Raw genomic sequence first — 22844 nt, forward strand, 5'->3', positions numbered from 1 at the left:
TTGTGAGAATTGTTTAAAGACAGAGAGGTGGGGGTGGGTCGACTGTGTTCCACTTTCTACCTGTTCCAGAATTCCCCAAAAACAAGGGACTTTTATTCCTGGGAAATCTATGAAAACACAACTTAGATTTCCAGTCAGTCCTTTGCTCCTTCCCTCTCTCTCTCTCTCTCAAGTCTCAACCACTATCTGTTCATCTCTCCATCACTCCATCCATCTATCGCTCAAACCAACACTCCTCCCTATTCTTTTCCAGCTTTCTCATCCAGACTGTGTTGTTGTGGTGTGAACCGTGCTTAGAAAACAGAATAAATAGCAGGAGAGTGATCAAAGTGAGCACTCCTTGTAGAACAGAGTGGAGAATCATCGACATGCAGAGAAAACGTGAGGGAAACTCGGAACTCAGAACCCGGAAAGAGAAGAACGCTGTTGTTTCTGTGGAGAACATCAGAACTCAAGGAAAACAAGAGAGAGAGAGACAGAAGAAAAATCGTCAAGTATCTACTGTTCTCAGGAAGTCGAATGAAATAAACTCTTTTTTGGACGAAACAGTCTCTTGTGGCCGAAAGCTCTACTTCAAAATCGTTTTAGTTGTCATTGACACTTTCCAAAATGAGACCCCCCCCCCCACAGTGCACCTCACCTGCGTGTCCACTGTCCAATGTCCTTGACATTCACCCCCCCCAAAAAAATTCCGCCCCGATACAGCCTCCCCCAATACAGCATCACTGCCACTGGGCATTTGACACCGCCCAAACCTCTACAAACAACTAAATGCACGCGCTCTCCCGCCACCACCCGTCAACTCCCAGCACCCTCTTGCCTACCCATCTCTCTCTCTCTCTCTCTCTCTCTCTCTCCCCCTCTGCCATCTTCCTCGGTGCTCGGCCATCGCATCGGATCACAGCTTAAGCTCGTTGGCGATCTTGGACGCGATGTTCTTGAAGGCGATGGACGTGCCGGAGATGCGCTTGAAGCGCACGCCGTTGAGCGACAGGCGCGGCAGCTTGCACACCTCCATCTCCCACTGCACGAAGTCGTCGCGCGCCGGGCTGCCGGACACGCACAGCAGCATGTAGCGCTCGCGCAGCTCGTACTCGCAGCTGTTGGAGTCCAGCACCTTGCGGATCTCGCGCATCATCTCGCTGGGCTCCATCGACGACGTGGTCTTCATCGACCACGTGAAGCGCAGCGAGCGCGGCTTGGTCGGGTCCTTGGTTCCGGCCAGCGTCGCCGGTGGGGTGCCGGTACCACCTGGGAGACGAAGATGGATGGATGGAGAGGAGAGAGGGGTAAAGAGAGATGAGAAATACAGAGGATTAAAAGAGAGACAGAGAGAGAAAAGTGGCAGAGTGATGAGGAGAGGCAGAAGGGCCTAGCTCAATTTGCATACAAACTACAAAGCATCTAACCACCAAGAACCCTAGCGTTTCTATTCTGGAGCAAACTTTGGTCGAAAATAGCTGATCTAGATAGACAGCCACTCAATGATCATCCAGCTCTTTAGTAAACAAAATACGCTTTCATTGTTAGGAGGCAGAACTCAACGAATATACATTTTCAGCTTACATTTTATAGTCTTACACAGTCCCATTTCTTTGTTTCATCACAGGGTAAAATTTGTATCACAACCTGAAAATGTCTTTTCTGTTGTAGAGTTGGTAGAGGGGACAACCCCTGCTACTGAACAACTCAACAGCAATGATTTATATCCAAATATAGAGCTATGCTATTTAACACTTACACAGGCGTCATCAATATGTCCGTAAGCGGACAAATGTGTCAATGTGACAAATGTTTTGATTTTCTTTTTTACACACCATTATAATGTTCTTATTTTGATCACGAGACCCAATTACTGAATGTCAGTCTCCAATGTCTTAAAATGAAATGATTGAATTTTAAAACATATATCCCAGGTGAAATAAATACATTCATCTCTTCAAAACACACTGAAAAGAGATACATACATCTATCTAATCTATGAAACATTTTCAGCATACAGGAACACACACAAAACAATTACAATTATATTTACGCAATATGGGAAAACTTATAACTGATAGGCTTCTAATGAAAACTCTCATCTCCATCCATCCTGTATCTGGAGCTCCTCGCTGCAGACATCATTTTAATATTAATCTAAGCTAATAATTTAACATTTGTATCAGACCACTGACAACGTCAAACTCCTTTCAACAGTACTGTTTTTCAGATATATAGCGAACAATGAATTAATTCTTATCTAAGCTCTCATTTGGAGCACCTCAGTGCCCTACAGAGATTAAATCAGACAGTTTTCAACGTCGTCAGATTGGGGAGTAAACGGTGTAATTCATCAGATAAACATGTTTAGGCCTACATGCCGATTTAAAGTGTGAATGTATTTTAATCGTCACATGGATAATTATAAAGCAGTTAACCCATTCTGGACGGGAACCCCGTTTGGTGTTTTAAGTCATATACCCTGAAGACGACAACTAGTTTGTCGAAACGTTGGTAAATAAAAAGTATTTTTTGGCATCGGGACTACGAGTCGTGCGACCTCTGCTTTCTGTTATATACTTTAGCTATTGAAAAATAGCAGATTGTAGATCTGCAAGTTTTGAAAAATCGTGATAATGTGGCATAAATCTTTGAATATACAGTATATTCTTAACGTTTTTAACTCAAATCTTTGCTTCTGGGGGGGGGGGTCCCTGGAACAACATATTTTCAGATGGGGCTCCGCAGCCAAAAATTCAGATAATTCTGGGGGTCCTTGACGTGAAAAAGGGTGAGCACCGCTAGGATTTAGAAGACTTTTTGTAAAATCTATCTAGTGTCAGGGTTAAGGCAGCATTACCAGTGTTCCCAGAGCCTGGCGAGGAGTTGTTTTCATCGTTGTTGGTGTTGGAGGACGTGGAGAGCACACCGCCCGAAGTCTTCTCCGACTTATCCACCGTACTGCTCAGCATAGACCTGGATGGACCCGATGGATGGATGGATGGATGGATGGACACATGGGAAGGATTGGGGGGAGGGAGAGGAGGGGGGGTTAGAGTGGGTTGTTGGGGACAGGACGGGGGACAGCCACAAAAGAGGGCGATGGGAAGGGCGAAGAGGAACCAGAGAGAAAGAGAAGGACAATTGAGTAGAAGAACAAAGAGGAGAGGTAGAACGAACGAGCACGAGCAGGGAACACAGGACGATGGAGAGACGGATGAGAGGGAGGAGGGTGAGACAACATGGACAGACAGAAGAACGAGATGAGGGGAAAATAGACAAAGAAAGAAATGTTTCTCTCTTTTTTTTTAGGGGTACTTTCCACAAGTACCCCTGTGTGTTTGTGTGTCTCTCTCTCTCTCTCTGTTGGAGACTGACAAATATCAACTGTGTGATATTTGATGAGCGCATGTTAGAAAAGTATGTGAAACGTGGGGTTATACATCATATGACGGTGTCATGTGCCAAATATAGCCAATATAGAAGCTCATAATGGATTACATTTGGCGATGCGTTGCGAGCTTTTATATTGGCTAGTTTCGGTGTGCAACAATGTCATACGAAATAAATTAGATTGAATTTCGATGTTTAATTACACACAAACACATTTGGGTACGAGGAGGATTCTTAAGTCTTGCATGCATGCATTGCACACACACACACACGCCCCACCATGCGTATCAACCTACCCACCAACACACACTCACTCGTTCACTCAGATGCTACCATTGGCTACCGGGCCAAAAATCGCTCATCCCCCTGATCGAATCCACCCATCACCAAAATTACATTCCCAGTTAGAACACTTTCCCGGGCCAATCACAAAACAAGGCCGCCCCACGACTTGCATTATCAGCTACTGATTGGGTCTGATTGGGTAATCATTGATTGACAGCAGGCTTGTTGGGTTGGGATTTTGTAGGGTTTTGGGGTTTGGTCTGTTTCCTCACCTGCTCCCCTCATCCCGACCCTCTCCCTCATACGGGCTCCTCGAGAAAAATCAACAAGAGTTTAGTCTTTTTTTTTAATGACTAGCGGTCTAACATTTTCAATCTGGTAACAAACTAGAGCACTATTGTATTTTAGTGGGCACAGGTCACACCACTCTCGGCACCTAGTGTGACCGTTCCAATCCGAGCGCAAACGAGCCCCGATAACATAAAACAAAGACTAAAGGAATAGGACTTCTCCTCCCAGTTCTAGAAATATGCTCAAAATTATGTTAATGATGAATTACTATGGCATCATGGGCGACTCCCCAATGGAGTCATTGCAACGTTAACTAGGGGGTGGAATGGTGTATCCTTTGGGGTTAAGAAGTGACCCTGGGAGGATGGTATGCAATAGTATGCATATGAGATGGGATGCTTTAAGAGTACAAATGACTTCAACACAAATGGAATGAGAAAGGATGGCTTTTGTTTTGAAAAGCGGAGAAGACTTTGGAATGGTTTTTGAAAGGGTAGTGGTTTGGGAAATGGCTCGGCGCAGTTTGGAACGGAACATGGTGGTCTCGTGAGGGTGGGTCCTGTGACAGCAAGGAGGCGTTAATGATCCCCACCACCTTCTGCTCTTATTAGTTAACACTGAACCTACACACACAGACTCGCACACACAGACTCGACACACACACACGAAAACAGACAGGCAGGCTGATGCTGCCAAACAGTTTCACTGACGTGTGTATACCAACAGACAGGGTCCTAAGATACATACAAATCATAGAGACACACACACACACACACACACACACACACACACACACACACACACGTATTCTCTCACACACGCACACGCATGTATTCTCTCTCACACACACACACGCATGTATTCTCTCACACACGCACACGCATGTATTCTCTCTCACACACGCACACGCATGTATTCTGTCTCACACACAAAACGCATGTATTCTGACACGCACACGCATGTATTCTGTCTCACACACAAAACGCATGTATTCTGACACACACACACACACACACACACACACAGAGGACATAAAAGGAGAAAAGCAGACGAGAGAGAAAACAAACGCATGACAGAGCTAGTCTAAATTGACAACCATGAGACAGACAGCAGAATACATGCAAACACTGCAGGACATACAGTAAATGACAAGACATGACAAATTAAGCAGTTTATAGTCTTTCTATATTTGGCATCATTCCAGTTTTCTGCCCCATAAAGACATTCACATTAGCATCAAACAAAATAGCTCCCTGCAATAGAGACATGGTTAGGTTAGAGTAAATATAGTAAAAAAAATAAAAAATAAAACAAAGACAGGTGAGAAAGGGTGAAACATCTTTACAGTTAATGAAAGTGGTACAGTATGAACCATGTGAGATGGAGAGGCTTTCGCGCCAGCACATTTTGCATTGTCCCACCAGCCAATTAAAATGGGAACACTTCCTAGGAAAGATGCAAAATGGCTGCCATGACATGGCTCGATGTTTGAAGTGGAGCGTGATGATGAAGCTCTACCTCGAGGATGTGCTCGCTGCTTGGATCTCAAGGCGTACAGCTTTCCACTAAAGGGTCATTTATACCGGTCGCACACTCGGAAATAGACGATCTACAAGCTCACAATAACGGGTCGCAGTGTGATGCGACCGTGAGCTTCTAACAACCAGGTGCAAATCAGGCATCAGTCTCACTGAATAATGTTTTGTGAATCCAATGGTTTATGGTAGTGATTTAATCTGCGACAAGACGGACGGGAGGAGGTAATCTAGTCTGGTCGTTTTCAAACTAAAGGTTGTGCGATTATCAAGAGGCGAGTCTATTGATGAAAGTCACCGGATTAAAATTGTCTGTGTAGGAAGTAGAAACCATGGGGTGTCGATTGTAGCTGTGGGTTAAATTAAAAAGGCTGTTGTTGCCTATTCCAGCCAGCAGGTGGTGCATTAGCCCAGAGTGAAACCGCCAGCACAACTCTACCTGCCGGGGCAAAGCCAGGTCGACACATTCACTGCTGGTCAAGATTGTGTAAGTATTGTACAAATCGTCATTAGTAAGGCATTACAAATGCCATCATTTGTAATGCATTACAAATGTGTGCATTGCCTGTGCCCATGTGAGTACAAAGACGGGTGTGAACAGAAATGGGTCTGTGCATGTAACCTTTTATTAGTGTGTACTTGTTTGTGTGTGTTCATGTGAGTGTGTGTGTGTGTGTGTGTGTGTGTGTGTGTACACAGCATAAAGATATATATTTTTCCAGGCACAGTAGGTCAAAGCCATCCAGTACTGTTGCTGCTGCTGTTAGATAGAGAGGGGAGAGAGCCAAAGTGAATAAAAAGGTGCCACATGAAAGGAAGAGAAGAGCCTCCAGAAAAGAGTGCAGCCTGAGAAGCAAAACACTGCATTCCCCCCCCATCCGTCCTCGATCCACTCCTCCTCGCTACCTCCGTCCAAGAAGGAACACGGTTCACAAAAAAAGAAAAACTAAACAAAAACCTAAAGTTCAAACGCTACTGCAGCTCAGACGATGGGATGCTCGGCCTCCAAAGCTAGATAAACAACTGTGCTGCTCCAGAATCTGTCCCAGACTCAAAGAGTTTAAATGCGAAAACAACAACAAAAGGAAGTAGGCAGGTCAATGGGGATATATATATATATAAAAAAAACGAAATCTAAAAAGGTTTCACGTTAGTTTCAGGTCCTACCCCGGGGGGAGATCAAAACGTTACATTTCTAGGCCTAGGTGGATTCCCTGCTTTGCCAAGGGAGACATTGCGCTTATAAGCCTCAGAGCGTGCTACTCGCCAACCAGACACCGGGGTCTAAATGGCTCAATGGAAGAGCAGGGAGACCACCTCCGACCTCTGTATTACACCTACTCTAACATACATAGTGATTACATTCTTCACGATAAAGGTCCAGATCGTAGCTGTAAAACCCTTGATCATGAGCACGTGCCATTACGATGGGGACTGTTCTCTTCGCCGTCAGCAGAACAGCACGCACCCCACTCAAGTCACTACGTTACTTATTATGATGTCCCACATCTTTGGGGTGTTTTGTAACGGTGTGCATACAAGACAGTTGTCCTGTGAGTGCCGTTAATTCAGCGCTCGCGGAGCCGCTAGCGGTCGCGTGTCCGAGAACCGAGGCCACAGTGATGAGATGACATCACTTCCTGTCCTTGTCTGTTAAGGGTTGGGGGGGTTATATGAGTTACGGGGTGAGAAGATGATTCGTCGTGCACATCGATTGGGGGGGTGATTCCTGACCGGGAGGTTGAAATGAGGATAACTCTGAACTGTGGTCTATACTGACTCAATAGTCTCGTCTAAATTCAATGTTGGGGCTAAAACTAGGTGGAGACATTTTGTAGATTTAAGAAACAACGAAAATTCTAATCTAAACCAATGCAAACATCAGGATTGGTTTCCAAAGCGACGGGACAAGGTTTGTTAAGAGACCTCGGTCCACAGGCTGCTGGGAATCACTGATTTCGATGTAAGTATCGGGACCTCGAGAACGCCACCTGTGACTAAGGACACCGAAATCTGGGACACAAAGAGCTGTGTGCTCAACGCGTTCTATCTGAGGGGGGTGGGTGGTGGGGTGGGGGGTGAGGATGGGATGGAGACATTGAAAGAAAAGGTGGTGAGGGTGTTACTGTGATACACCGCAGTGACCAGTGAGTGGGTGAGGGGGTGAGTAGGTGAGTGAGTGAATGAACGGGGGAGGGGAGGGGGGGTTAGTATAAAAAAACAAAAAAAAAACATAATGTCCTTAAACACGGCACTCAAAACCAAAGAGCTAAAAAAAAGGGGAGGGGGGCCAACCACAGAAAAAAAAAGATAGAGCTCAAAGACCAAGGCACAAGGGAAGATTTGAACAAAAAAAAAAAGCTGCACAAAACACCAAAAATAAGAGAAAATATATATAGTGTGTATATATATATATCTCTCTCAAATATATTTAAGGAGAGGATAAATGTAAAAATCAAGGGGTTATATTCAACAGTGGGGATGTTGCCTACCTTCTCGGAAACCTGAACGAGAGATTTCTACAAAAACAAAGGGATAAAGAAAGAAAGAGAAAAAAGAAAACGTAATGTATAAAAAACGGATATAATTGGACTGAGACACGACGAGAGCAGACTTTGAAACAAGAAGAACAAGAAAAATCTACGTCAGGGCAAAATGAAAGCCCAAACCCCACATTGTATTTAAGTTGCATGACTAAAAAAATAAATAAACACGGTACATGAAAAGTACAGTAATAATAATTCCGTTACCATCTGATGAAGAGTAGGACGTGGTATTTGAATGAGGAGATAACCACTAAAGCCCAATTTTATACTTAAGGTAAGGTAAGTGATTTTCTTTATTAAGTGTTAAAATAGCTCTATATTGTGATAGTATGCTATAGAGTGTTTGTTCAGTAACGGGAGTCTCCATGTCTCTCCAGCTTCTTATTAAACAGAAAATGCATTTTCAGGACGGGATATGAATTGTATCCACTCAGGATAGAGAACTCAGTCAGGATACAGATTAAGTGATGACACAAAGAAATGAGCAGACAAATGTGGAACTGGAACACTGTAGCAATTAGGCTGATAAATGGCTACTTTCTCCTGATTGTCTGACATTTTGTCACCTACCTGAAAATTTATTTTCTGTTTATTAAAGAGCTGGAGAGACCTGTTATTGAACAAGCAATAATTACTATCAGAATATAGTGATTTAACCTTTTGTTAAAATGTTTTGTTTTAACCCAAAAAATATCACTAACCTACCTATTTGAAAATAGCCAGTCTGCAAGCTCACAATACAATGCAATGCAACGTGCCTGCAGATCAGCTATTTTTTTAACAATTTGAAAAATGAAGATTTGGAGATTTAGATTTCGAAAAGATTTAGAAAAGACTGAAAAAAACATTGAAATGATGGGACGTCAGGGTGAAAGTGGTTACCGGTATGCATTTTAAAAGTTAGGAGTAATTAATGGGGCTCGATAGATAGATGAGTGAAAACTGATATTAAATTCACAACAAAAGAACATGACAAGAGGTTTCATAGACGCCAACAAGGAGCACTCCCCCATCCGACACGAGATGGAAGAGCACTCCCCCATCCGACACGAGATGGAACATTCCATGACATCACATCTTGGGGATAAATCATTATTAATCCTGAAAAGAAGGGTTGTTTTTGAGGTGAGACGGTCAACTATGCAGAGCTGTGTGAACATTTGTGTCAAAAGCCCTCCCTCTCTCAAACAAACACACACACACACTTCAAAAGAGTAATCAAAACAACAAATTGAGAAAACAACTTGTGTGTGCGCGTGCGTGTACTTTGGTACTTAAAGCATATAGAACTTTTACTCCACCATTTTTTTTACTTGTAACAGAGTATTATTATATTGTGATATTGCTACTTTTACTCAGATCATATGTAAAATATCAGAGTAGTTCTTCCTAGCGGGAAAGTGCTGAGGTCAGGTTATGGGATATCTTAATAAAATATACAGCTCTCTCTCTCTGCGTGTGTGTGTGTGTGTGCGTGTCTTTAGCTACATAAACCACCACAGTAAAATCTCTGAGTAAATGAACCTGTACGGGTCCATTTTTACTGTATGTGCCACCTGATACCTCTGTATCCACAACCTTCACTTCCTTTTAGCAAGCCAGGCATGTGTGTGTGTGTGCTTGCGCGCGTGCGTGTGTGCATGCGCACGAGCCAAGGTGTCCCCGCCACCAGTGGTATTTATAGTTGAAGGAAAAGTGATATCTCTGTTGTAACCATGGCTACCGTCGCCATGGAGCTATGTTTGAGTGGGAGAAATGGAAAGTTGCGGCCTGTGTCTATTCCTTGTGTGACACACACACACACACACACACACACACACACACACACACACACACACACACACACACACACACACACACACACACACACACACACACACACACACACACACACACACACACACACACACACACACACACACACACACACACACACACACACACACACACACACACACTTTTGGGTTGTGTAGTTACACCTAAATGTAACTAAATACTGGCAAGATATTTTCAATAGTTGAACCGGTTTCAAAATTCATATTCCAAAATAATCTCCATGTTGACTTGCATTGCACGCTGAAACAGCAATCTATGTGAATAAAGCTGGTGCTGCCAGTGTACTGTATACACCATTACAAAGCTTGGTTCAGTGTTGTTTTGGTCAGGAAAACCTCGGGCTGAATTTGTTATTTAAATTAAAGACTGAATCATTGCTTTTGCTGATGTAAGAAAACAGCGATGGTACATTTGCCAATCATTAACACAAAAACAATGATGAACAGAGTTCCATAGTTTTATGCACAGTCAGAATCAGATTTGTTTGCGTTTGTTTTTGTGTTAACCCATTTGGGCGGGAACCCCTTTTGGTGTTAGCATTATGTTGTGCTTTAGCTATTGAAAAATCGAAGAACGACTGACATAGAAACATAGCTTTTTGTCAGGATGTAGAAGACATTTTTAGAATCTGATCTCAGGTTTTTGACCTGAGATCAGATTCTAAAATGGGTTAAATAAAGTGAGATTATTTTTCACCATGCAATGCACAGAGAGAATGTTTGTGATCATCAGTATTTTTATACAGAACCAAAAAAAATCCCACCAATACTTGGCGTTACTTCACGGCAGTAAACTACTACACAACACATGCCAACTCAACTTTAACTAGGACTGTCTCAGGTTCGTTCGCTCGAAGATCAGATATTTTGGCTACTTTGGAAAATCTTTCACCCACTGTATTTAACCCCTAATGTGGCCACCAGGTTGAAAGTAGTTAATTATGCTTTGACTTCTCAAAGCCCAACTCCCCCACTACTACAACACACGCACAGTGCACACCTTTCCATTAACACTACCAATGCACAAACCTATTCCATGTCCTTTACACAGACACGTTCTCACGGATATACCCAACGTGCCTTCAGGGTTCATTGCTGACTAATGTGTGGACGTCACTCAAGTGTTGAAGAAACATCTCAGTGTTGTCTAGGGCTGCCAACAATCAATTTCCTTAGCGATTATTCAATCAATTCTTTTTTTTATCAGTCGAATAATAGAGAAGCATGTTTTTTGTTATGTTTCATACAAATCAACCAAATAATGTTGTGCGTTCATACAGTGTTGCTCCTCTGGTGGACGTACTGTAATCAATCAGCCTTTTCATTTATCGTTCGGCAATGACAATGTAAACCAACTGTATAATTCTCCGAAAGAATACAAGGGTTTGGAATTTCTATTTGAAATGGTTTAACCCATTTTGGGCGGGAACCCCTTTTGGTTTTTTAAACATGATGTTATAATTTAGCTATTGAAAAAAAGCAGATCTACAAGCTCATAGCGCGCCACCGAGTGGCGCGCTACGAGCTTGTAGGTCTGCTATTTTTGAAAAATCGTGAAAATATTTATTTCAGAAAACTGGAGGATTTAGAAGATTTTTTTTAAATTTCGAGGTCAGGCCTAAATGGTTTAAGTCATTTTCTTGTAATAAAAATCAAATTCGGTGACGCAAAGCCTTAATGTTGAGGACTCGTGCATGTATTGCGATCAATGTCCACGGAAGGGGGGGCTGCCCTACTGTGACAACCTGGCCTGGAGGAAGCAGAACTGCGGTCAAAAACAAACGTCCAGAGTCAGACATGAAGCCAAAAGCCTCCAGAAAAGAAATGTCTCCTCAGGCCAGCCCAGCGCTGTTCCAAACACAAGATTACAGGGCAACACACTGCTGGCTCTGGCCAGACAGTCACAGCTGGGACTTCACTGGAGTCTGTTGGACATGAATATATAGAGCAGTGGGTTTTCAACCAGTGGTCCGGGGACCAGCAGTGGTCCTTGAGGGGGTTCCAGGTGGTCCCCACCCAGCTAAATGAGGGAGAGTTGGTAACCATATGGTCCCTTATAGATCTTTGACCATTGCGGGTCCATTTGGTTTTATTTTACGCTCTCAAGAGTTAAATTATAGTCAATTAGAGGACGCAGAAGAATTTTTATTTTTATCGACGTTTGCCTGTTGTCTCTTATTGTGGACAAAACCTTATCCTAAATGACAACAAAATATTTAAAGTTCCGCGTTCGACCAATCTCATCAAATTTTGGTCCATGGCGAATAAATAATGGAACCTCGATATGAAAAAGGTTGAAAACCACTGTATTATAGAAGCTTGTCAAAGACATATGCACCGTGGGGGATTCGAACCCGCCAGACTCCCGTCCGTGGTGGTGGTCACTAGCCAGGGCACTTCACCACTGTGCCACCCCAGCGCCCCATTATAACACAATACAACCGTTTAGGCTGAAAGGGTCTATCTGTTCTCTCTCGCCTCTAGGGACATTAGCTCTAAATGTGAATGTGCCATTTTCAGTTAAAACTAATGTGATTTCCAGTGACGGTGGAAGCTGACTCAGTCATCATTAACGGTGAATATGGGTGACTTGGGAGTGAATGACTTCCCAGAGAGAGAGAGAGTGTTTTTTTCCCTTCTCATTTGCTGAGTCATGTGTCCCAAATAACTAAATCTGGAATGCCAAAATTCAAATGCAATTAAAGGGGGTCCTTGGACATGTCGAGAACCAGTGACATACAGAACACGTGACCTTGTTGACGTTCTATCCCACCGAGCTCGCCGTCAGCTTGAAATTAAGTCAAACGCAATACCGGACACGTTGCTAAAGACTCCACTTTGTTCCTTTGCTAGTAGTGTACTACTAATGTCTAGATAGAGCTCCATAAAGAACAATTACCCTGTCTAAAGCCATAACCTACAGAACCTCTGGATTGGCTGGACTTCTACTCATTTACATGCGGTCTCCCGTTTTGAGCTTGTAGATTTGCTGTTTTTGCTGTAATTATTTGAATTGAAATCCTGAATGATTTTTGGTTCTTTTTTTTTTTACTGGAACCCTGAAATGTAACATTTGTATACAATTTCAAATGTATTTAGTTATACTTATGTTAACTTTACGAACTTAAATGCAAATACAATGGACATAAAAAAGGCAATAACTTTGTAATACTTGTCATTAAGCTACTACTACTACTACTAATAATAATATAGACTGAAGTAATAAAAGCGGATCATGTTTGGATGTTTGGAATTGTAACAGCTGAATAATATATCAGTATTCCGGTATTAACCTGTGGGCCGCATTAAGTGAACCGCTAGTTGCCCATGTATGCTCGCCAGTTGCCCATGTATGCTCCATTTACATAAGGATACGTTTGACAAATAAATGAAGGAAATTAAAAAAAACAAAAACAAAAGTCAATAAGTCAGATATGAATAATCATTTGGGGGCAGCCAGGTGCCCCACCAGTATGAATGGGCATCACTTTACTCCCATCTGTCCTACACCCACCACAGATTTAGCTGTTCATCCGTCCCGCCATCTGTTCAGCCACCTTCCCTCCCCTTCCCTCCCCTCCCCTTCCCTGCCCCGCACCGCTCACCTGCGCACAAACTTGGAGGTGAACTTGCTGAAGATGCCCGTGGCGCCGTGAGCGCGGCGCGCCTGGCTGTTGCCGTGCGACAGCGACGGGGAGGCGGGCCCGCCGGGGTAGGCGGAGCCCTGCTGGTCGCGGGCGCCCCGCTGCTGGCCGGCGTGGAACGTGCTGCGGATGCCCACGCCCCGCGAGAAGTTGGTGCGGTCCGTGGCCGCCGCCGCGCTGCTGCTGATGTTGTGCGCTGAGGGCGAAGCGCCGGGCGGCCGCTGCACAGCGGGAGCACTGTAAAAGGGGAGGACGGACAGACAGACAGGACGCCATGGGAACACACAGGGATGGATAGGAAGGTAAGAAAGACAACAAGGTGCCAGTGGCAGACAGACGGACGGGGAAAAAAAGTTAAGAAATGAAGAGAATGGGGAAGGGAAGAGAGGAAAAGACGAGGTGGTTAGTTAGCACCGATAAAAGAACACGGTTTACTTCTGTTGGTACTTACCTCAACCGAAAATGGTGTGCAGGTCCCACTGTGTGTGTGTGTGTGTGTGTGTGTGTGTGTGTGTGTGTGTGTGTGTGTGTGTGTGTGTGTGTGTGAGCGCGCGCGTGTGTTGAGTGTCTGTGCGAGCCTGATGTTTCTTACAGTATAACCCTAAATGATCCAAGCTGGTGTTGTGGAGGCCAGATGAGGTCAGGGACTCAAACAGGGCCATGTACAGACTTTTGGGAGGGGAGGCAAAGTTTCCCCCAAACACATGAACACGCACGCACGCACGCACGCACGCACGCACGCACGCACGCACGCACGCACGCACGCACGCACGCAGAATAAAAACAGAGTTTGGAAGTACGAAATACCCTAGCAAGGTCATACTTCTGGGCGTGACAAATATGTTAGACTTGGTCAGCATGTTCTTAAAACCAGACTTATCAGAAGGGGAAAATGTGAGACCCTATACCTGCCAATAGAATATAGCATAACGTGACCCAGCCTTTGTATTGAATGAGAGCAGAGCACAGAGCAACGTTGGTTCACTTCAGCAAAATAGAACTAAAAAAGAGAAATTAATGTAGGCATAAAAAGGGCACTTTCTATGCGTTTCTTTCTCCTATGAAGGCAATCAGGTAGGTGCTCAAGCACTGATTGGATCCTATGTGTGCACATGCCCGGACACAAACGCAGTTAATCCTATAATCCTTGGCAAAAGATCAAAGACACACACACACAAACACACACACCCCATTGAGAAATCGTAGCTTACTAACTGTGATTGCTACGCTGTGTGTGTGTGTGTGTGTGTGCGTGTGTGTGTGTGTGTGTGTGTAAAACTCCTGTGCCAGTATTAGAATGGGAAGTGGCTAATGGCCACAGGCAAAAAACAGAACCACAAACACCAACGGAACAAATCATGAAATAGATTTAACACACAGTAGGTCCTCACAACATGCGCAAAAGAAAACAATCATCATTCATGTATTTTTAAGTGGACGTTGCTGCAGTATTTCAACAGATGTCCAAAGGCACAGCACTGCACTCCCACCACTAACAACAAATAACACAGATGCAGATACAAGGACAATCAGGGATTGTACTATCAACCCAGCCAAGAAAGACGGCCTAAAAGTGACTGCCTATGAGGGAGGAATGGCATATTGATACACAGTAGCACCGTAACTTGCTGTATCTTGTGCCACGTGTCTTTCAAGTGGATTCCTGTTGGAATGATTATGGGGAGGGGGAGGCGGTATTACTTCAGCAAAGAGATTTTGCGAAGAGGGAAAGGAGTAGTGAGCCAAGGACCGATCCCTGGGGGACCCCAGTCAACCAAGAATATAGGGTTTTAAGTGGTTAATACGCAGTCATGTGGTGGAGAATGCTCAGCAAAAGAAGGGCATTAAAAGCTTTTCCCGTCTCAGGGTTGCTGTGCAGACACAGCATGTCGTATTTAATTACTAATGTAAACATGCGCCAGCGGCACATCTTTCAACATTACATCGTGTCTCGAAGTTTATTTGAATTCAGAGCACTGCCGGTATACTTTGTGTTGGTGTATTCTGACGGAAAGGCAGCCAGTTGGGTCTCAGTGTTTTGGACAACGTTCAAAGTTAAATTCTGTTCAGCTTTTGCACGTCTCCCAGTTGATGACATCCGTGGTTAATTACCTGCTGCGTGCACGGCCAAGAGGAAAAGGAGCAAAGAGGGAAGCTTGATTATTCTCAAGGGTATTCTCATTACAAAGCTGTCAAACATTAAAAAAAAAGTTGAATGCATCGATTGCATTCACAAAACAAAAATTGCATCATTATGGGTTTCATTTTGAATTGTGCATGACTAGAATGCGTTTCGTTTTTGCAGCGTGACAACAGCCGAGAATTCTCCTCTTTCCAAAGTGGATGACTCTTCCTTCTTTCCTAGTGGGAAAGTCTAGCTCTGATAGAGACACTCCGACACCTTTAGCCCCACATGGAGGTTCTCAACTCAACGCTTCTCTCAACTCGTCACGTCCCGTCTCGCTCGACTTGAAAATAGTCTTGCTACGATGTCAGCTTGCTGAAGATGACAAGTGTGCTGAGCCTCTGCAAACGGTTTTGATTGAAAATATATGAGAACGTATTCTGGACCAAATTAATCAATTACTTAGTGCGATTTGGCAATGTTAGGCCCAAACCACACCAGCTGCAACTCCTTGCAACTACTCGCAACTACTTAAAACAAAACGGACCACACCAATGCAACTCCTTGCAACATGCCATTGGGAATAGTGGTTGCAAGTAGTTGCAAGGAGTTGTCTGGTGTGGTTTGGGCTTTAGGGGCTCATTACTAAATTGTTGCTACCTCGCGGTTACAATATTAACGCTTCTGATGACATTTAAGTTGACCGGGGGCCCCCGTAGGTGTGTATTTATAGCTAGCTCCCCCACCCTACACCAAATCCCTTATTCCCTTCCCTTGTTGTTCCCCTGTTGTGCGTAGTCACCCCTTCTGAGCTGAAAAACCCTGTTTGGCTTGACGTTGGTTCAGAACAGCCAGAAAACAGCACGCGTGCTGTGTGGAAATACGTCGCATTTGAGGCGAGTTAACAAGGAAAGACAGGAAGCCCATATTGCAAGCGACAGGGCATTGCCAAACAAGGCTACCGGTACTAACATTTAGCTGGACTACTACCAAGAGTATGGTGCTAATGATAGACCTCATTAACACACGGCAGCGGCCCGCCTATTGGGATGCTTCTGTGCTGGTGACTGTACATTTCCTCTTTGGGAATGAACAACAAATATCATCATCAGTAACTATAGCTTTTAAATATAATTCTTCATATTATAGGTGACTAGACCTGTACGTGCCCGTCGGTCACCGGCCTACAGTACTTGGGAACAATGCAACTTGGGAACCTAATAATAGTTCACAGAGAAGATTGTGTGCACATCTCAATGCCTATATTCAGGCCAGGTGCTGGATGTCAAGCATCAAGGCAAACATCAAGGAAGAGGAAGAACATCCACACACCAGTTTGTAGAGCTCCGAGATTTACTTTATGTAAGGCAACAATTAAATGCAACGTTTCGACCGACTAGGTCTTCATCAGGCAAATATATCTATACTATATTCTATACATACATTTGCCTGATGAAGACCTAGTCGGTCGAAACGTTGCATTTAATTGTTGCCTTAAATAAAGTAAGTCTCGGAGCTCTACAAACTGGTGTGCGGATGTTCTTCCTCTTCTTTGAACCTAATAATACCCATTGTCATAGCACCCGTTTTAACTATCTGTCTGTGTCCCTTTTGTGCCCATACTGTATATGGAGATCTCTGTAGTATGCAATACCCATTGTCATAACACTCATTTGTGGGAAACTGTCTGTGTCCCACATGGAGATCTCTGCATCTGTCTGTCTGCCTGTGTCTGAAGAGTGCAAAATGACTGTGAAAAGTGGACTGATTAAGTAATCAATTGGCAGGTGTGGGGTTGCCATGGCAATCAATTGGCTGAGGCAGAGGCTGGAAATTGCACAGGTGAGAGGAGTTGGCCTCATTAGGCCCACTGGCAGAGCCTGACCAGAGCCTTTTGTGGTGTTTCTGGACAACGGTGTATGCCACCGACCGGGCACTGCACTTCCTGCAGGGGTGTGGAACGCGTGTGTCGAATTTGAGAGAGAGAGAGACGTGGCGCATTTATAGTAGGACGTGGGTACAGGACAGGCTATGTGTTGGAGTGGTACCTTCTCTCCAGCGTTCCCAACCAGGTTCTGAACAGCCCAAGTTCACTGCTGAACGGAGCATGCAACAAAACAGGACTTAAAACATGTAGGCCACCACAATACAGCCAAAGAATGTAGGCCACCACAATACAGCCAAAGAGGCTCCTTGACATTTTGTTGTGGTCCAAACTCATTTTAGTCCACCATTTATTTTTGTTCTTCTCCTTCAATGTACACATGTCACAATGTGGGGTGTGGACCAAGCATTGGCAGTTCAGTTCACACCAAATGACATGTAAGCATTGCTAGTCACATGCCTGCTTGTTAGCACACAGCTGCTGCTGCTGCTGCGGTGCACATGCTAACAAGCCGTTTGCAGGCGTCCCAAAGGACATCGAGAACACACATCCACCATAGTGTGACAAGTGTCTGGTGGAGACATGCAGCGGGCTAAAATTCTAAATGTCAAGGTATCTCCAGTGAAATAAACGTTAGATTAAGCAAGCGGCGGTGCATGCAGACGGACCAAAAAAGACAATGACGGCAAATTGCCGAAGATCAGACACGCACACAAAGCAAATACATCAGAAAGATTGAAACATTTCTCCTTCATTCATTAAGCCAAGCTTGACTGTGGTGTGGTAACAGGACAGATGGCAGTCGAGGTTTTCCCAGACTCTGACTCTGTGGTCTGGGTGGGACTGTTTTGGCAATGATGGGGACTTTTATCCAGATGCTTAAAGACCAAGGCCCCACACCAACCCCAAGGAAGGAAACGGGAGACTGCTGAAGCCATTTAAGAATCAAAGTTTCTAGGGAAATACAAGGCTGAAAATGGTCTTTGAAGCCGTATACAGGTTCAAGACACTAAAAAGAGGGGATGCTTTGTATTTAGCAGGCAGAAGAGAGGAATAAATAAAGCAGGAATTAACCTCGACAGACATGGCAAACATCAATACTCAATCAAACTTGGACGTGCGGCGCATGCAAAACATTCTAATGCATTTACGCAGCGTTGGAAATAGACATTTGCATGTATTTCACACCTTTCTTGTGTCACTGAAGTAAAAAAATAAAATAAAAAAGGAAAAAAAGCTATGTGCATAATATTGTTGTAAGATGGTTCATACTACTTTTGGGGTTGCCAAATTCTGCGTCACCATTCACATGTCATGGTGTGGGGACAAAGTAATTGCACTTCAGTTCACAACAAATGGCATGTCGGCATTGTTAGCAGTGTCACTAATCACAGGTTCGCTTGTACGGGGAGGATTAATTGGCATGGTGATTAAATTGTGAGGAAAAGGGGGGGGGGGGGGGGGGGGGGGTGAGTGAGTGGTGCAACTCCGTGTGGGGGTCCCTGGAAGTTCCAGACCCACAGGAACGCGCCCAGGGTGCGATTGATACTGGTGTTAGAAAATGAACACGGAACAATACTGACATTTTCCCCAAACAAGATATTAGATTCCAACTCTGATTCTGATTCTGTCTAACCAATGTCAGCTCCTCCAATTTGTTTGACCGATTTGATTGCGGCGGTACAGAAAGGAAGCAGTGTACTATACTGACACGTGCTAAAAATGTTTTTTGTTGTTTTAGTCATAGTCTTTTGAATAGTTTTCATTTAGTTTTAGTCACATTTGAGTCTAGTTTTAGTCGACTAAATATCATACGATTTTAGTCCACTAAAATCTACAGTTGATTTAGTCGACTAAAATGTATTTTGGCGGGCCTTGATGCCGTCGTAATGGCTCATTTTACACTTGCGCGTCACAGCGTAGATCGGCTATTTTCAGCATGCAACCAAGTGTAAAATGACTTCTACTGGATCTCTTGTCCACTAGTCCCTTCCTGACATTTTAGTCTAGTTTTTATTTGTTGACGAAATTGTCAGTATATTTAGTCTTAGTTTCAGTCATCATAGCTTAGTTTTTATTTAGTTTGCGCCAGTGAAAAAAGGTAGTCGACGGACATTTTCGTCTTAGTATTAGTCGACGAAAACATCACTGGTCTGAACTAGGGCATTCACTTCTAGTCATTTTTACTAGTTGACTAGTTGCATAGTTTACTAGTCGACTAGTTGTTTAACTACCTATTATGTAAAAAAAAAAAAAAAAAAAAAACTTTCTTTTTTTGGAAATAAATATTTGTACATTTAAAAACTGTGTACATGGTGACTATAACTATAATCTACCTGATCTTGAGGCCTACAAAATCGAGAAAAAAAAAGGAAAAAAAAACTCAACTAGTCAACTAGTACCAACAAGGTCGACTAGTGGATTTACTAGTCGACTAGTAAACAAGTCGAATAGTTGCTTAATGCCCTAGTCTGAACACAGTCACGGTGCAGTGGTCACGGATGCCCCTCGTGTATAGAACCCCACTTACCAGGGGCTTCAATCCCACCTGAAAGCTCTCTCTCTCTCCTGTGAATTCTACAACTCTCGTCTCTCCCTCGTTCCTACTTCTCCAAAGCCACTGACAACAAGTTCGAAATCAGAGTACCACGTTCTGTCTCTCAATACAGGAAATTGAGTGAAACCTAATGCTCCATCAAAACACACTGCAGACTAAAATAACGTGTTTGTCTTGTTTTCCAGCCCTTGGCTGTTTGGAACAATTAACCGTCTCCAAGGCCCCTGACTGGAGACTGTTCAAAGTGGAGATATGTAGAGACAACATAGACTATATCAGTGATTCTCCTTCTTCATTTCAAGGACCCCCAGTTTCATATGCATTAGGCCACGGACCCCCCCATTTGATACACTTTCTCTGGGTCCCCAATATACACCGTAAAATCCTGTGTTCATAGTAGTATACAAACGGAACACTCTCAAGAGTTAGAGACCCCTAAGGTTCTATTTGGACCCCTAGAGACCCCTAGTGGTCTCTAGACTGGACCCCTAGTGGTCTCTAGACTCCACAATGAGAACCAGTGGACTATCTAATATTAACCCATTTTGACCTGGGAACGATTCTATAAATGTCTTCTAAATCCTGACAGTTTTCTGAAAAAGCTATGTTTCTGTCAGTCGTTCTTCGATTTTTCAAAAATAGCAGACCTATAAGCTCGTAGCGCGCCACTCGGTGGCGCGCTATGAGCTTGTAGATCTGCTATTTTTCAATAGCTAAAGCATAACATAATGCTAACACCAAAAGGGGTTCCCGCCCAAAATGGGTTAAGCAGTTTTTCTGCAGTCATTTAGGCTCCACAGTAATTGTTGCTAAGCAACTACTGATTCCATGCCAGCTGTCCGCCATCACCATGGTGATGGCGGACACTGTTGCATATTTTCTGCCGACATTTCTTAAGACACCTGTAATGCCAGTTAAGTGAGAATCCATCTCCTTATTATTACCATGGCAATGCTGCAATACCCTCATACAATATGTTATGAGGCTTAGAAGACAAGAGGTTAGCATGGCTTTTTAAACACCGACTGTCGTTTGAAAATGGTTTAGTTTATCGGTCTTTCTGTCACCTACTGTACCTGCGCGTGTGTGTGCGCGTGTGTGTGTGTGTGTGTGTGTGTGTGTGTGTGTGTTACCGTTTGAAAGCAATAACCATAAAGGTTAAATGAACATGCCAATGAATTTGGAGGGAGTTAGTGAGCTTTTAAGTCAGAGTACACTGACTGAGCAGCTCCACTTTGTTTCCCTTTAACCACTTACTTTCGTGTGCAGGGGTCAGGGGTCATCGCCATGTTGGCTTGTTGTGGACATTTTTTGTCAACATTCGACTATTGCCACGGACACACAAAATGAGTGGACAATAATAGTACCAGAAACGCATGAATCGATAGGCCTGAATGACCATAAAAAGGTCTGAAAACTCTGAGAGTGTTCAAGTTCCATTGGAACACTCTCAAGAGTTAAAAGGGGTCTTTTTTGAGAACCACTAGTGCTACTAGACTACTAGGTGGGACTCCTAATGTGCCGTAGTGATTGTCATACATATTCTGAAGAGAACCTGGAGACTGTGACATTCAGTAAATGGTGTGATCAAAATAAGAACATTATAATGGTGTGCAAAATGGTGAACAAAATCAAACATTTGCCTATACGGACATGACCAAGTCTTTGCCACGGATATGCTACGGACATGTTGGTGACCCCTGGTCGTACGACAAATAGCAAAGAAAATAGCAGACCTCACAGCATGTCGCATTGTGAGCGTGTAGATCTACTATTTTTGCTATTTTGAAGAAAATAAAATACCTATAATGACTTGCCCAAAATAGAGATGCCAAGCTGAAAGTGGTTAAATCAATCTGTAATTGGAGGAAAGCTCCCATGGCCAATCAGTGCTATCCTTTCCATCACATATTTTTCTCTCTCTCTCTCTGGACTGTCTTTCTCTGTGTTGCTCTCTCTCTCACGCTCCATCTCTTTGTTGACATCCAGCTCTGGAGAGATGGAGCCAAGCGCTGTGTGCAGAGTGAGTGAGTGAGTGAGTGAGTGAGTGAGTGAGTGAGTGGGCATGATGTGTTGCCAGGAACCGTACTGTATGCAAGCGACAGTGTCTGAAAATTGTACTGTATCGTGTCCACTCTTAGCATTTGTGTTTAAGTGTACGTGTTGTGTTCTGTGTAAGAGCAGGCCTATCTGTCGAATAAAACATCTGCCAGTGTGTGTCTGTCTGTCTGTCTGTCTGTCTGTCTGTGCGTGCGTGCGTGCGTGCGTGCGTGCGTGCGTGCGTGCGTGCGTGCGTGCGTGCGTGAGTGCGTGCGATGTCTACCCATTACCCGTTCGCAGGTATGATGGCTCAAGTCTGCGGCGGTCTCTTGTTGAGAGAGTGTGCGTGAGTGTGTGCGTGCATGTGTGTGTGGGGGGAGGTGGAGGAGGAGACTTGCCTGGGCCGCGGTGCGTGCAGGTCAGAGGAGGGAGGGCATGGATGGTTGGAGGTGGACAGAGACTTGTGGTGACGGGGACGCGAGGATGAGGAGGAGGTGAGCACGGCAGCAGCCGAGGCGGTGGAGGCACGGGAGCCCGGAGTGTTTAGGCTGGGGGGGGGGAGGGAGGGTGGAGGGAGGGAAGGAGGAGGTATGCCCCCGCCCAGAACACACACACACACACACACACACACACACACGTGTGCATACACAAACACATGCACATGTGACACAAAAATACAGACAAACATGCATGTACAAACATGGACACGTGAGACACAAAAATATC

General features: G+C 44.2%; 1 protein-coding gene across 5 annotated transcripts in view; it reads right to left on the minus strand.

Moving 5' to 3' along the window:
- Positions 1-712: 712 nt before the first annotated feature.
- The window catches only part of mark2b (MAP/microtubule affinity-regulating kinase 2b), a 92418-nt gene continuing 70286 nt past the window's right edge, over positions 713-22844 (minus strand). The window contains exons 19-24 of one of the 5 annotated variants that reach the window (XM_079490705.1): positions 22517-22666; positions 13473-13748; positions 7979-8005; positions 3933-3968; positions 2843-2958; positions 713-1251 (exon numbers count right to left, since the gene is read on the minus strand). In XM_079490705.1, the coding sequence (XP_079346831.1) occupies positions 899-1251; positions 2843-2958; positions 3933-3968; positions 7979-8005; positions 13473-13748; positions 22517-22666 (958 nt within the window). In that variant the 3' untranslated portion in view covers positions 713-898. The remainder of the gene's footprint in view (positions 1252-2842; positions 2959-3932; positions 3969-7978; positions 8006-13472; positions 13749-22516; positions 22667-22844) is intronic. The other 4 variants (XM_079490706.1, XM_079490707.1, XM_079490709.1 and 1 more) reach the window with 4 other exon arrangements.

The sequence above is a fragment of the Electrona antarctica genome (assembly GCF_951216825.1).
Source record: "Electrona antarctica genome assembly, chromosome: 21".
Classification (NCBI taxonomy): domain Eukaryota; kingdom Metazoa; phylum Chordata; class Actinopteri; order Myctophiformes; family Myctophidae; genus Electrona; species Electrona antarctica.